The 15,301-nt window shown below is 50.4% G+C and overlaps 1 protein-coding gene across 4 annotated transcripts in view; it reads right to left on the reverse strand.

Moving 5' to 3' along the window:
- The window catches only part of DPP9 (dipeptidyl peptidase 9), a 37,211-nt gene extending 32,010 nt beyond the window's left edge, over positions 1-5,201 (reverse strand). The window contains exons 1-3 of one of the 4 annotated variants that reach the window (XM_080674508.1): positions 5,020-5,118; positions 4,050-4,103; positions 1,500-1,591 (exon numbers count right to left, since the gene is read on the reverse strand). In XM_080674508.1, coding sequence (XP_080530634.1) covers positions 1,500-1,558 — 59 coding nt within the window. In that variant the 5' untranslated portion in view covers positions 1,559-1,591; positions 4,050-4,103; positions 5,020-5,118. Of the gene's footprint in view, positions 1-1,499; positions 1,592-4,049; positions 4,104-5,019 lie in introns of all 4 variants that reach the window. The other 3 variants (XR_013960914.1, XR_013960915.1, XM_080674507.1) reach the window with 3 other exon arrangements.
- Between the last annotated feature and the right edge of the window lie 10,100 nt (positions 5,202-15,301).

Here is a 15,301-nt window from a genome sequence, read left to right on the forward strand (position 1 = left end):
CTAAGTCAGGCTCTCCACTCGCCTCTCTTCTCCCCTGAGTGCAGGAAGAGGCTGGGGAAGAGGGACAGGTGGAAGAAATGGGGCCCCGGTGAAGCAAGTCTGTGCCGGCCCTTCACCATCCAGCGCCAGCCTATGCTGGCCTTCTTGAGTCAAGAGTTTACACAGCTGGGAAATGAAAGTGGACTGCAAGCCTCTTAGGTCATGTCCACCTCCACTTTCTTTCGGCCAATCGGTAGGGCGCCTTCACAGCCTGTGACACCACCAGCAAACAGGGCAGGACATCCGGTTCAGCCTGACGGGAGCTCTATGATCTCTGCCTGAGCTGGTGCTCCAAGAGCTGGGGCCACCACCTGGCATCAACCAGAGACCCGAGTGGGGCCTGTGATGAGGGAAGCAGGTGGAAGGCAAGAAGAAACCGTGGATCCTGAGCTCTGGGAAAGTTCAGGCCAACCACAGATAAGGCAGGAAGGGAGGCAGGTGCTGGGCAAGGGTAGGTGAGGAGCCGGGAGCAGGGGCAGGGCATACTCCCATGGGAGTGGCGTTCAGGTCACTCCCTATGTCCCTGAAGCTGGGGGTCCCCAGAAGCAGCAGGCTACTCTCTGCCCAGGCCCCTAGCTCTTAGGACCAGTCTCACACAGAGTCAGTTTGCAGTCCAGCCTGTGCCCACCCAGGACCTAAGGCACGCGAGAAGAGAGACATGGGTTCCCATCACTATCTGACACCTGATACGTTCACCCATCAGACATGGGGACTGCATGTTCTCAGAGCCTGTGTCTTGGGACCAATCACCATGTTTAGCGTCTTCCAGAATCATCTTTGATACCTTCCTGCCTCCCCAAAAGCAAATGAGCCTGAGATTGTTAGATAACTGAGACTGACATAGGTCAACTTGGTCGAGAAATTCGTATAGTTTCTTCAATTCACTCCAGGCCCCACACGTGGAATTTACCAAACTCAAGAATCTTGTGTGTGTAATTACCTTTAGTCCTCACTGTAAGCTTGGGAGGTGAGTTTCAGGCTCAGCTCCATCTGAGAGCCTGCAAAGTGGGCTCAAAGAGGTCAAATGGCCTGACCAATGTCACCCCCAGGGGAGGGGAGCCCAAGTCTGTTGGACTCAAAACTCACATCCTAACCACCAGGCCAGCAGTGCTCAACTAGGGCTGATCCTGTCCCCAGGGGACACTGGGCAATCTCTGGGGACTTGTGTGGTTGTCGTGACTGGGGGTGTTCCTGACATCAAGTGGATGGGGGCCAGGATGCTGCTGAACAACCCACACTGCCCAGGACAGCCTCACAGAGAGTGATTTGGCCCCAATGCCAGCAGTGCCAGGGCTGAGAAACCCTGTGCTAGCCCACACTGTCACCTCACGCAAAACAGCCAGAACTTCACCTTAGAGAAATGCAGGAACGTAGGGGGGTGAGGGTGCAAAGGAATCTTCCCAGACCTAAGACTCTGCAACATCTCTGGCAATCAGAGCTCCCAAAGCCATGCGCCTCACCTCCTCCAACTTCCTGTGTTTGAGTTGTTGTCCAGGCGAAGCTTCTTAACCGTCCGCATTAACCACTTGGCTGATCAGGAAGGTGGGGGAGCCTGCAAAGAGAGAGACCACAGGGCTGCAACTCCTAGCAGGCAATCCAGGGGTGCAAGCTCTCCCCTTCTTCTCCCACTTCTCACTTCCTCAGGCAGCCCTCCATGCCTCTGGGGAACACTCAATGCCAAGGCCATTCTAATGCCCTGGCCTGAAATTTGAGAGGGTGCCTGACATTTGCCAGAAAACAGCATCTCTTTGCCTAGCAGCTCTCCCAAGGTGAGAAGTCCCTGAGAAGATGAGAGTATCAAATGACTCCGAGGATCCCACTCACACACTGGCCAGAAATGGAATAAAGCCAAATTCCCCACTGTGGATGCTCCCTGATGGCCCGCCTGACCTCTCCTGCTCCCCTGCCCTTGACCATGATCTCCAGCACATTGGCCTTATTCTTCCCTAAACACACCACTCTCGTTCCCACTCCAGGCCCTTTGCACTTGCCAGTCCCTCTGCCTGGGATACCCTTTCCCTCCTTTTTGTATGACCTGCTTGCTCTTATCCTTTAGGTCTCAATATCACCTCTTCAAAGGTCTTTCTAGGCACTGAATCCAAAGTTGCTAACTTGTCACCCCCATCACAACACCTGGTCTTCCTGCACAGCACTTGCTCTAGGACAGTGGTTCACAAAGGGGACAACTCTGCCTCACGAGGGGACCCTTGGTGATGTCTGGAGACATTTTCTGGTTGTCACCATTGATGGGGGTGGGGGTGCAACTGGTATCAAGGGGGTGAAGGTTAGGAATGAGACTCAATACCCCACAATGCCCAGGACTGTCCCCACAACAGAGAATGATCTGCCCCCAGTGTCAGCAGTGCTGAGGGGAAAACTCTGCATTCATTATTTGGAGAAAAAGTTTGAGTTAGATCCTTAGGCTCACAATAGACACCAGAATAAAATCCCTGCCCTAACCGGTTTGGCTCAGTGGATAGACTCAAGGGTCCCAGGTTCGATTCCGGTCAAGGGCATGTACCTTGGTTGCGGGCACATCCCCAGTAGAGGGTGTGCAGGAGGCAGCTGATTGATGTTTCTCTCTCATTGATGTTTCTAACTCTCTCTCCCTCGCCCTTCTTCTCTGTAAAAAATCAATAAAATATATTTGAAAAAATAAAATAAAATAAAATCCCTGATGATATAAACCAGAATGACCCCCAGTGGCTGTGAGTCACTCTCTCTCCCTCCCCACTCAGTTCACGAATTTAAATGTGTGCAGCATTCTAAGACCCCAGCAAACCAAATGACTAGAGAACGCAGTATCTCCTGGGGGGAGGGGTAAATGGGATCCCCTAATCCAGGGTGTCTCAACCAGGGCCAATTCTGGCCCCCAGGGGACATTTTTGGTTGTCACTGCTGGAAGGCATGCTACTAGCAATCTGATTGGTGGAGATACAATTCCATGATGCACAGGATGGCCCTCTCCCTCCATCCCACAAAGAATGACCTGGCCCCAAATATCACTAGTCTGAGGCTGAGAACCCCTGCTCTGAGTGAGTGAGCACTCCTTACTGGGATGCCCGCTCCAAGAGGGCAGGACAGCTGTCCTATTCCTGCTGTGTCCTGATCCCAGCCATGCCTCGCACATAGGAAGCACTCAATAAGCATTTTGGGTTGGGTGAGCTTGTCCCTGTCCTCACCTGAACACTATCTAAAGTTGAAGGGACCTCTGGTTTGGTTGCCACCCAACAACCTTCTCAACAAACTGGGTCCCAGGACAACAGGCAGGTGCCCAAATACTTAAAGAAAAAGCAGAACAGAGATCATGTAGGAGGTGAAGCAACATGTCATCACAAGAAGCACTGGTTTCACTCTCAGTGCAGTGTGAAGAGTGGGCTCTGGGCATGAGAAAGGTATGGGTTCAAATCCTGGCTCTACCACAGCCAGGCTGTGTGACCTTGGGGTAGTCACTTAACTTCTCTGGGCTCCAATTTCCCCAGCAATAAAATGGGACTGCAGTGGGGCTACTGTGAGGATTAAATGAGATTGCACAGGGCAAGGCCTGGCATAGTAGAAACTACATGACAGCTAATATTGTTGACTAAGCAAGTTATTTAAAATCACACCTAGGGGAGAACTGGACTGAAGTCCCTTTCAGAGCCAGAGTTCCCACCATTCACTGACCAAATACCAGGCACTGTGTTAGGTGTGGGAGACTGCAGCCACACCTCTGCCAAATTCCGCTGGAATCAGCACTCTCCACTTCCTCATCCCTGGTCTTTCAGGGGGTACATACGGGGTGGAGGGTGGGGCAGCTGGACCGGGATGCTGGATGGGAAGAAAAGCCTCCAGCAAAAGCACGCAAAACCGCAGCTACTGGCCTGGATCCCAGCCAACTGTCCTTGCGGCCAGTTACCCCAGGGTTGTAGAAAACCACTTCCTGCCAACTTCTATATCCCGGAACAGGCAGATGAATCCCACTAGCCCACACCCAGCCTGCCTAGCCACCCCACCTCTGCACAACTGACCTTCTAAAGGGTCCAGAAAGCCTCCATTCCAGCTGCAGGTGCGGGACACAAGACCTTGACAGAGTGAATGTGTCAGGAACACAGTGGGTTAACGGAGGGACTGACTAATCACTGGGGAGTCCCGATTGTCTGCCTGATTCTCTCTACCGGGGCTGTTTCCAGCCAGCCTCACAGCCCTGTGGTCCTGAACCACGCCTAGGAGACAAGTCCTCCCAGGGCCCAGTCCCCTAGGACTCAGCCAGGGACGACGGGGATTGGTGACCACAGTGCACATCTGGGCTCTAGTCCCAGCTCCTCGAAAGCAGGCCTTTTTTTTTTTTTTTTTTTTTTTTTACGGAGGCCAGGGACTTCCTCACGGAGGGGGAAGGGAGGGTTGACAGGGGAGGTGGCTAAGGGAAGGGCTGCTTCGGAGGGCTCAGCGGCAGCATCGAGGTCGGGAAGTGTCCAGGCTGGTCTGAGAAGGTGTGGGAGGAAGGTGGCGGCCGGACGGGCCTGGCGATGGGGATGGGGATGGGGAGGAGCTGAGAAGAGGGGTTCGACCCTGCGGGGATGTGGAAGCGGAGGGCCCAGCGCTGGGCAAGGGGCAGCACGCGGGTCAGAGAGGTGGCCTCCAATCTCATATTTGCGTGGGAGATGGAGAAAGTGGGGACCTTCGGAGCCTGCGAGGAAAGGAGGCGTGCTCGGGTGCGGCCCCCCGGAAGGGGCCCGAGCCAGGTGGCATGCAGCGCCGGGATGGGTGGGGAGGAGGCTGGCCAGGCAGAGGCGGAGAGGGGGCCCAGCAGAGGAGGGGGCGGGTGGGGATGAAGGGGAAGGAGAGGCCGGAGCGGAGAGAAAACCGACCAGGGGCTGGAGAGACCAAGAGTGCGGTCCGCGGCAGGGCGAGAACAGGGAGGCGGGGGCGGAGGGTACGGGCCGGTCTCGGCGATTCAGGGTCGCGGCCGAGCGGGATGGGGCGCGGGACGCTGCTCACCAGGGCTCGGGGCCGGCGCGGGCGGCGGCCGGGCTGGCCGGGTCGTCCCGGGGCCGGAGCGCCTCAGACTCGCGGCTCCATGCCCGGGATTGCGGCCCCGGAAGTGGCGGGCGCGGGGGACAGCGGAGGAGGCGAGCACGGGGTACTCCGAGGCTCGGGACCCTTTGACCCGGAAGTCGAGCGGCCCAGGCGGCGGCCCGGGATTGGCCACGGCCGGCGCCGGCACCCAGGCTTCCGCGGCGCTGGGGGGACGTGCGGCGCGGCAGGGCGGATGGCGGCGTGGAACATCCGAGGGCGGTGTCCTCCGATGCGCGGAGGGACGCGTGGGAGAGACATCCCATTATTTGGTATCGCCCAGCCAATCCAGTACGTTTCCTATTAAAGATCTTAGAGAAGGCTGGCTTGCCGGGGCGTTGGTGGTATAGTGGTTAGCATAGCTGCCTTCCAAGCAGTTGACCCGGGTTCGATTCCCGGCCAACGCAAGCCTATCAATCACTTTTTTTCTTTTCACTTTACTCGCCATCTAAAGTTTGATGGTAAAATAATCGAGCTAGAATTTCAATTGCTTTGACTTTGAAATAATTTTTAGAATTCTACTGTCATTTCTAAAAAGACAGGGATACAGAAGAAAAAAAATTACTGAACCAGAATTTCCATGAAGTTACTTTGAAGTAAATTTTAAAATTCTCTAATAAAGAAACAAAATTAGCGTGTTTCCGCCTGGGAGATCTTTCGCGTGTGAGGCGAACGTGGTAATAGTTACAATACGGAAACCATTGGGGGCAAGACCTTTTATGATTATTATTCAGAGCCAATGTTACAAAAGTTGTTACATTATAGTTTCTGAAATGAATACTGTATCATTTGGTCGCGGTCGTCGGAGATGATTTCCGCTTTTCCTAAATGCTCATCACTTGCTTGATGCAATGGAAGCTGGGAAGAGGAAAACATCCAATAAACACATCTTTATTAGTTTATCATCAACACACGTCCCATTAAAACAAAGACAAAAATTGCTCACAAACCCATGCTGAAACTAATGTTCGAATCTTTATTGAAAATATCACCTAAGTGTCTACAGATATTTACAATGTTGCTTCAGCCCAAACCACTTTCTACAAGAACTTTCTGTAAAGTATTTTTATTGTCTACACACTACGTTCAGGAAATTTTGAAGGAAAAAAAAAAAAGACATATAAAGGAGTTAATTAAAGTGACTTTTCATGTCATAACCCAGAGCTATCTTGTTTGCATTCTCTTTTTTAAGATAGTAGAGGGGAGGGAGGTTATGGCAAGAATTTAAGGTCAGACTGCTGTAAAATCTTTCCATCCTCCCTCCCTCCCTCCACAGGGCCAGAATTAGGGTGAGGAGAGTAAGACACTGGCCTCAGGTGCAAAAATTAAGGGGACTCCAAAAAACTCAATCGAGATAAATATTTTAATGCACTACTATAAAATATCAAATTAATGGCAAAATAACTCCATAATGAATAAAATATCAAGTTTTCATCAAGACAGGTGTTGGCAATGTCTTGCCAACCCATATGTTGGAGTCTGAAATCAGTGCAAAAATGTGTGCCTCTTTATAACTCTTTTTATGTATTTTAATGGCTATTTCTCCCAGAACATTATTAAAAATAGATTGAAACTTAAAAGTAGGTATATTGAAATGCACAATGTTAAGAACTTATTATAATTTTACTTTCCTGTGTGTAATGGAAGCTAACACTTTATAACATGTTCAAAATCTACTTCTGGGGGGAAATTAAAAATTATATAAAACATATGTTGACAGGCACACATTTTTCCTTTTGTCTCAGAGCCCAGTACGACCTAGCAGGGCAGTCACATAGGAATATATACTAATCCTTCTGTATTCATTTCCTACTGCTGCTATGACAATTTACCACAAATACTGTGTGGAAACAACACAAGTTTGTTATCTTGCAGTTCTGGAGGTCAGAAATCCAAAAATGGGCGTTAGGGGGCTACAGACCAAGTGTGGGCAGGGCTGGCTCCTCCTGGAGGCTCCAGAGGAGCATCTGGTCCCTCCTGTTCTGGCTTCTAGAGGCCACTGCATTCCTGGCTCATGGTCCTGCACCTTGCCAATTTCTGGTCTTACTGTCACATCTCATTCTTTGATTTTGACTCTCTTGCCTTCCTCTTACAAGGACCCCTGTGATTATATTAGGCTTACCCAGATAATGTAAAATAATTTTCCCCATCTCAAGGTCCTAAACTTCATCCCATCTGCAAAGGTCTTTTTTCCATATAAAGAGGCATAGTCACAGGTCCTGGAGATTAGGATGTGGATTTGGGGAAGTGGCATTATTCTGCCGACCACAACTTCCCTCCTCATTAAACATCCTTCTGTAACATTATTTTTGACAGCTAAAGTAACATTCCATCTGTCCATCCACCCATCTATCCATTTGTTCAATGAACGAGCATTTACTGACCATATGCTTGGTGAACTTGGGAGTGGTAGAGGGGGCGAGAAGGGCAGAAGTTCAAGCTGGGACTAGTGATGAGGGGACTGTTCTTAGGGTTATTTAGAACCTAATATTGACCAGACTTACCACTTCACACCCACCTGGATAAGTAGAATCAAGAAGACAGCCCTAGCCGGTTTGACTCAGTGGATAGAGTGTTGGCCAGTGGACCAAAGGGTCCCAGGTTCGATTCTGGTCAAGGGCACGTACCTTGGTTGCAGTTTCCTCCTTGGCCCAGGCCCTGGTTGGGGCTTGTGCAGGAGGCAACCAATCGATGTATTTATCTTACATCGATGTTTCTCTCTGTCTTTCCCTCTCTCTTCCACTCTCCCTAAAAATCAATGGAAAAAAATATCGAAGGGTGAGGATCAACAAAACAAAAACAGACAAGCCAGTCCATGGTGGCTCAGTGGTTGAGCATCAACCTATGAACTAGGAGGTCACAGTTCCATTCCTAGTCAGGCCACATGCCCAAGTTGCGGGCTCGGTCCCCAGTGGAGGTCGTGCAGAAGGCAACCAATCAAGGATTCTCTCATCATTGATGTTTCTATCTCTCTCTCTCTCCCTTCCTCTTTGAAACTAATAAAAATATATATACTTTTAAAAAGAGGACAGACAAGTTTTGACGAGGATGTGGAGAAACGAACCCTCATCCATGGCTGGTAGGAATGTAGGATTGTGCAACTGTTGTAAAAAACAGCCTGTGGCCCTAGCTGGTTTGGCTTAGTGGACAGAGTGTCGGCCTGTAGACTGACGGGTCCTGGGTTCGATTCTAGTCAAGGGCACATATCTCGGTTTCAGGCTCCTCCCCAGCCCCGGCCCTGGTCAGGGCTCATGCAGGAGGCAACTAGTCGATGTGTCTCTCTCACATCGATGTTTCTCTCTGTCTTTCTCTCTCTCTTCCACTCTCCCTAAAAATCGATGGAAAAATATCCTCGAGTGAGGACCAAAAAATAAAACAAAACAGCCTGCGATTCCTCAAAAGGTTACATGTAGAATGACCATCTGACCCAGCAAGTGCACTCCTATCTACCCAAGAAAATAGAAGGCATACATTCCCACAAAAACTTTCCCATAGAATTCACAGCAGCACGATTCACCAGAGCCCACGGATGGACAGTGTGGTGGCTCATGAAGTCAGTTAGATATTCTGGCGGAGGCTACACACTCAGAGAGGTAGCTGGGATGAAAACGATGATAATCCTGTCTTGCCACTAGGTGTCAGCAGGAGCACAGCTGGCAAAGCATGACCCAGTGCTCTCACCCCCAACTCTAACCCCTCTCTGCTGCCCACTCCATCCTCCCTTCCATCTCCACTCTGAGCCCAGACCTCAGCATCTCAAAGTCAGGCACTTCCCTCCCCCAACACACATCTCAGTATTTGCAGAAGTGTCTGTCCCCAAGCAGGCAGGGGTGCTGGCCTTCCCTAGCAGGTGTCAAGCCAATCAAGGAGCCTTCAGCAAACATTGGAGGGAGAAAGAGGAAAGAGGAAGGAAGGAAGGTCAGTGCCTATGACTCCAGTCTGGGGAGCTTTCTCAGAGGCTCGCTGCTTCAGACCCCTGTGTGTGTCTGAGAATAACATGCATGGAATACTAGAAATGCATGCTTGGGACTGTTCTAAGAAAATGTCCCCTTTTTTTTTTTTTTTAACTCATTGAGTCCTCCTAACAATCCCCTGGTACAGGTGCCCTGACAGGGAATCAAACCGTGACCTCCTGGTTCATAGGTCGACACTCAACCACTGAGCCACGTCAGCTAGGCAGATGGTCTCTCTTAAGTTGATGTTTCTCTCTTTCTCTCCCCCTCCTTCCTTCCTCTCATTCTTTCTGAAAATCAATGGGGGGAAAATAACCTCTGGTGAGGATTAAAAATAAACAAACAAATAAATATAAAATAATGATAATGAGTTTAGTTAAGTAGTAGTAAGATGATGACAGTAGGAGCCAGGTCCCTACTATGTGTTTCAATCACTTCTTTACTATAACAGACGCTATGGGGGTTGAGATGCTTATGCCCATTTTGCAGTTGGGGAAATTAAGGCTCAGATTTAAGTTACTCTAGGAGCTGTGTACTGGAGAGAGCGAGAGCAAGAGATTCCGTAAACTATCTCATTCACTTCACTGGCCCTCTGCAACAGCCCTACGCCAACTAAGAGTACTTTTTGCGATTGACAACTACTTTTAAGTTAAATAATTTGTTTCCTTAGTGTCAAAACGACAATAATCATGTTTATTCTCAATGCCATGGTGACAGTTCTTTGATTGATTACCAGGCGAGGTTTGCAGTAGCTGGGAACTCCCAACTCCACCATATCTTGGTCATTTTCATTGACTTATAAAACGATGCCTTGTGTCTGAGGCCATGTGGAGTCTGCCCCCATTCTTGCCATTTGTAGATCCTTAAATTCTATCTCACACACCTCAATCACCATATCCACAATCATAGATAACATCTATTGAAGACCTGCTGGACAGTGGGCACTCTTCTAATGTATTTTATCCTCACAACTACCCTATGAGGTGTGATTATGAATTCCATTATACAGATGGTAAAACTGAGGCCCAAAGAAGTGAAGCCACACAATTGGCTAGCTGGCAAGCCAGAATCTTATTTTTTTATTTTATTGATTTTTCTTTTTATTTGGGAGAGAGAGAGAGAGAGAGAGAGAGAGAGAGAGAGAGAGAGAAAGAGATTTGTCATTCCACTCATTTACACATTTATTGGTTGATTCTTGTATGTGCCCTGACCAGGGACCAAACCCACCACCTGGGTATATGGGGAGGACGCTCTAACCAACCGAGCCACCTGGCCAGGGCAGGCAAGTGGGAATTTTAATGCTAGCATTCTGGCTCGGGAACACACATTTCTAAACCTGGCCACAGGTAACCCGGGGCCTATAAATACAGAAATGGCTTTCTCAAGCAAGAGATGGCAACAAAGTAGTCTTGTTATTTTTGCTGTGGGGGTGCAGGAATGGTAGATAAAGCAGACAGGCAGTTGGCAGAAGCTACAGAAGGGAGTCTGTGGGGGGGGGGGGGCATGCATGAGGGGTGAGACTTTCCTCCCTCCCTGCCTCCTTCCTTCTCTCAGCTGCTCACCTCCCTGAATCTCAGGGCCACTCTGCATTGTATTCTTAGCTCTGCACAATCCAACCATCACCCATCTGAAGGCTAAATGTAGGGAGAGATGGGACATCATGAGAAAACTCTTGTTTTCCTTTTTTTAAAAAGATATATTTTATTAATTTTTTACAGAGAGAAATGGAGAGGGATAGAGAGTTAGAAACATCGATGAGAGAGAAACATCGATCAGTTGCCTCCTGCACACTCCCTACTGGGTATGTGCCCACAACCAAGGTACATGCCCTTGACCAGAATCGAACCTAGGACCCTTGAGTCCACAGGCCAACGCTCTATCCACTGAGCCAAACCTGTTAGGGTGAGAAAACTCTTCTTATTCCCCATCAGAATCCACCCCCACTCCTTCCATGCACCACCCCCCAACCTACTGGAGTTTCCCCAGGACTGGGTCTCTCTCTCATTCTCTCTTGGTTGTCCTCGCAAACTCAGCCTCACTGTGTGGTGCTGGGCAGGAAGCTGTCCCCCTCTAAGCCTTAACTTCCTCATCTGTAAAATGGGGATCACAGTGCTATCTCATGGAGGGTAGTGGGAGGATTAAACAAAAGAAGGGCTAACCCTGGGGCTTGGCCCAACACAGAGCACTCCTGGGGAGTCTTATTTGGCACCGGGGCCCCTCTGGGTCAGGACACTAGAGTGGGTTCTGCCATTGACTGTGTCACCCACAGACACTTCTCAGTGCTTCAGATCCAATGTGGGGATCCTCACCCTTGATGCCCTCCTGGAGTCCACGAGGAAAAAGACTCTGACACCAAACCGCTGACCAGGCTGAGCTGTCATGCCCCAACTCACGTTCTAAATCACCAGCCCCATTTTCCAGTTCCTTTGCTGCAGGATATCTGTGCACCAGACTGCTGCTCGCCCCCTTCCCCTGCCACTCCACTGGGGAGTCGTGTAGCAAATCAAGAGGACGGACATCCCAGCAATCACAGCTGGCCCCACTGCATCACAGCGTCTGGTGCTGACCTCCGTTTTCTCGTCTACAAAGTGGGGGTTTGGACAGCACCTCCTTCTGGGGTTGTCGTGAGCACTAAATGGGCAACGATGCCCAGGAGGGTTGCCCAGGGCAGGCACCTGGCGCCTAGCAAGGCAGTGGTGCTGAAGATGTGCCCTTTCGCCTGTTGCTCAGCCTGGTCCTGTCCCCAGGTGCCCCCGACTTGTCCCCGCTCAGACAGAGAAACACTAAGTTCCATGGCCTTCCTTTCAGAAATCTTCTTGCTGTTTCTGCTTTTTCCCAAGCCAGGCGCATGTGCCTTAGCCATCAGTCTGTCCACAGAACACAATGTGGTATTCAAGAAAGACATTAATTGTATGAATGAATGAATGAATGAATGAATGAAGTTTCTCGACTCCCTTCTAGAAATCCTTTTCCTCTGTTTGAAGACGTAAGGCTGACTTGCCTAAGAGTCTACTACATTTGCTCACTATTCATGCCAGCCGGGCCAGCGTGGCTCAGTGGTTGAGCATCGACCCAGGAACCAAGAGGTGGTGGGTTTGGTTCCCGGTCAGGGCACATGCCTGGGTTGGGGGCTCAATCCCCAGTAGGGGTGCATGCAGGAGGCAGCAGGTTAATGATGTTTCTATCTCTCTATCCCTCTCCCTTCCTCTCTCTCTAAAAATAAATAAAAACATATTTTAGAAAATATAATAATAAAAACGTAATATGCTAATTACACCAGATGTCCTTCCTTCCTTCTGGACAAAGCCACAGCAGGCGGGAGCCGAGGCAGAGGTGGCAGAAGCCCCGGAGGAGGCAGCAGGTGGGGCCGGGGCCAAGGCCCTTGCATGAATTTCATGCATCAGGACTCCAGTTCATACTATAAAAGTAAGACACTATAGCCTAGTGGTTAGGCATACAGGCACTGGCACCTGGGTTCAAATCTAAGGCTTGCCATTTAATAGCTGTACGACATCAGATAAACTACTAGCCTTCTCTGTACCTCAGGTTCTCATTGGTGAAGTCTGGGTGTTGTGAAGAGTTGAATGAGCCTGTCCTCATGAACAGTGGTTTGATGTAAGGGTTAATCTTGTGTCAGCTTGACTGGGCCACGGGATGCCCAGACACCCGGTGGCATGCAGGCCTTTCCTAGGCTTCTCTCTGGATATTTGTTATCTGCTCCCTCCCTCTCCTCACTCCTATGACCCCCACCCGACTGTAGGTTCCCCTTAGCCCTGCCCACACCGCTAAGTCCATGAGCCCTGTGTGGCATTCTCTTCCAGTCCCCATTTAGAACATGCCATCTCTCCTGCCAGGACCCTGTCCCATCTGGAATACACCCCCGACCTCATCACAAACCTTGACCTTGAATTTGAGGCAGAGTAAAGAGAGACTGGGCTGGGGGGAGAGAAGGCAGGGTGACCAGAGGGAGGATGGGGCCTGTTGGTGTCTCAAGAACATGGGGAAAGAGGCTGATCTGAGCGGCAGGCCATCCAGCCCAATAGAGCAGGACAGACAGGTGGGCACAGTCTGGGGACCAATTCTATAATCACTTCCTAGATGACAAAACTGAGGCTTGGAGGGCTTTTCTGCTCTTTCGGCCCTCCCCTGTTTTGGAGGAAGGTAGAGGAGCTGGGAGACAGGGAGGGGAGCAGGGTTGGGATGGAGAATCAGCGGAGCAGGGGTCTGGGGTCTGTTTATTAGCTCTAATTGCTGTCTCCCAGGCTGAATTAGACAAAATTACAGAGGCCCTTAAGGACAATGGGCTCCGGGGTTGTCTGCCTAGTGAGCTGGCAGGGGCAGGGAGGGGGCAGGGCCTGGGGGCCTCCTCTCCACAAAGGAACCCTCCGATTGGCTAGGCAGGAGGCGGTGGGGGAAGCTGTGGCCCGTCCTACCTTGCAGGGCTGTGCAGAGGCCCAGTGAATTCAGGACCATAAAAGTCAATTACAGATGATAGGGGACCGAGTGGGCCACGAAGGAGGGGGAAAGGGGAGCGGGGAGGAAGGGAACCACCCTGCCTGATAGGGACTATTAGGAGAATACAGATGAGGAAACTGAGGCACTGAGAGGGTAGTGACTGGCCCAAAGTCACAGAACAAGAACAAGTGGCAGCCAGGACTGGAAGTCAAGGCAATGTAACCACAGAAGATAAGAAAGGGGGTGGGGGCTCCTGCATGGGGGTTCCACACGTGGAAGAGGGATGAAGAGGCCTTTATTCTAGCTCAACACAAAAGGCCACTTAGAGAAATGAAGTGTTCGGTTTCCTGGGGTAGTGGAGGCTAGTCTCAAACCTAGAACCTCCCCGCCCCAACCCAGATCCACCCGGTGCGCACACACACAGGCACACACACACACACACACACACACACACACACACACACTTCACTTCTGATTCTTCAAAATCAAAGCACCTGTGAGAGCTCAGCTCAGCCAAGAGGCCTCCCTGCCTTCTCCTGGCTGGTGTGTGTGCATGTGACAGAAAGACTGGGATGGGGTAAGACCACAGCAAAGAAGGGCAGAGAAATCCAGGGACAGAGGCAGGCAGACATGGGGAGATGGGGAGGGCAGGAGCACCCCCCACCTCTGTTCCCTAGCTGAGCTGGCATCATACCACAGCCCTCCAAATAGGCCTGCTATGATGAAAATTTCCTAGAAGAGAAGATGAAGGCTCAGAGAGGCCAAGAGGTTGTCCAACTGGCGGCTGGAGTTCCTTTGCAAATTGGAGGCTGGGATCTAGATCATCAGTTCTGCTGGTTTGGGCTACACACTATATTTATTTATTTATTCACTTACTAGAGGCCCGATGCATGAAATTCATGCAAGAGTAGGCCTTCCTGCCCTAACCGATTTGGCTCAGTGGATAGAGCGTCTGCTTGCGGGCTGGAAGGTCCCAGGTTCGATTCCGGTCAAGGGCATGTACCTTGGTTGCGGGCACATCCCCAGTAGGAGGTGTGCAGGAGGCAGCTGACTGATGTTTCTAACTCTATCCTTCTCCCTTCCTCTCTGTAAAAAAGCAATAAAATATTTTTTTTTTAAAAAAAAGAGTAGGCCTTCCTTCCCCTGGCTGCCGGCACCGGCTTCCCGCTGGCACCCGGGATCCGGGCTTCTCTCACAGCCCTGGCTTCGTCCAGAAGGTCGTCTGGAAGGACGTCCAGTCTAATTAGCATATTACAATTTTATTATTTATTTATTTATAACTTATCTTTATTGTTGAAAGTATTACAGATGTCCTTTTCCCCCACAATGACCCCTCCTAGCCCACCCCCACACCCACCCAGGCCTTCACCCATATACTGTTGTCTGTGTTCATGGGTTATGCATATATGCATATAACTTCTTGGTTAATTTCTCTTTCTTTCTTTCTTTCTTTCTTTCTTTCTTTCTTTCTTTCTTTCTTTCTTTCTTTCTATAACTGATTTCACATAAACATCCAGAAGGCTCGCTTCTTCAGAAAAAATTGGTGGCTCGGGCCGTGCTGAGCTGGCTTTCCCGCCAGGCAGCGTGTGTCCCTGAGGGCGGCTGAGAGGACTGGTATACCGCTGGCTGCGGTTTCGCGTGTCATTGGAGCTGCCGGGTCTGTTTCTGCATGTGTCTGCGTGTCTGTGAATCTGAGTCTGTGTATGTCCTCATGACAGGTTGCACCTGGTCATGGGTGTGAAAGTGTGTGAAGGTGACGTCCCCGCCCACATGCACTGGTGTTTGGTAGCTACATGCTT

This window comes from Plecotus auritus, assembly GCF_963455305.1.
Source record: "Plecotus auritus genome assembly, chromosome: 6".
In the NCBI taxonomy this organism is placed as follows: domain Eukaryota; kingdom Metazoa; phylum Chordata; class Mammalia; order Chiroptera; family Vespertilionidae; genus Plecotus; species Plecotus auritus.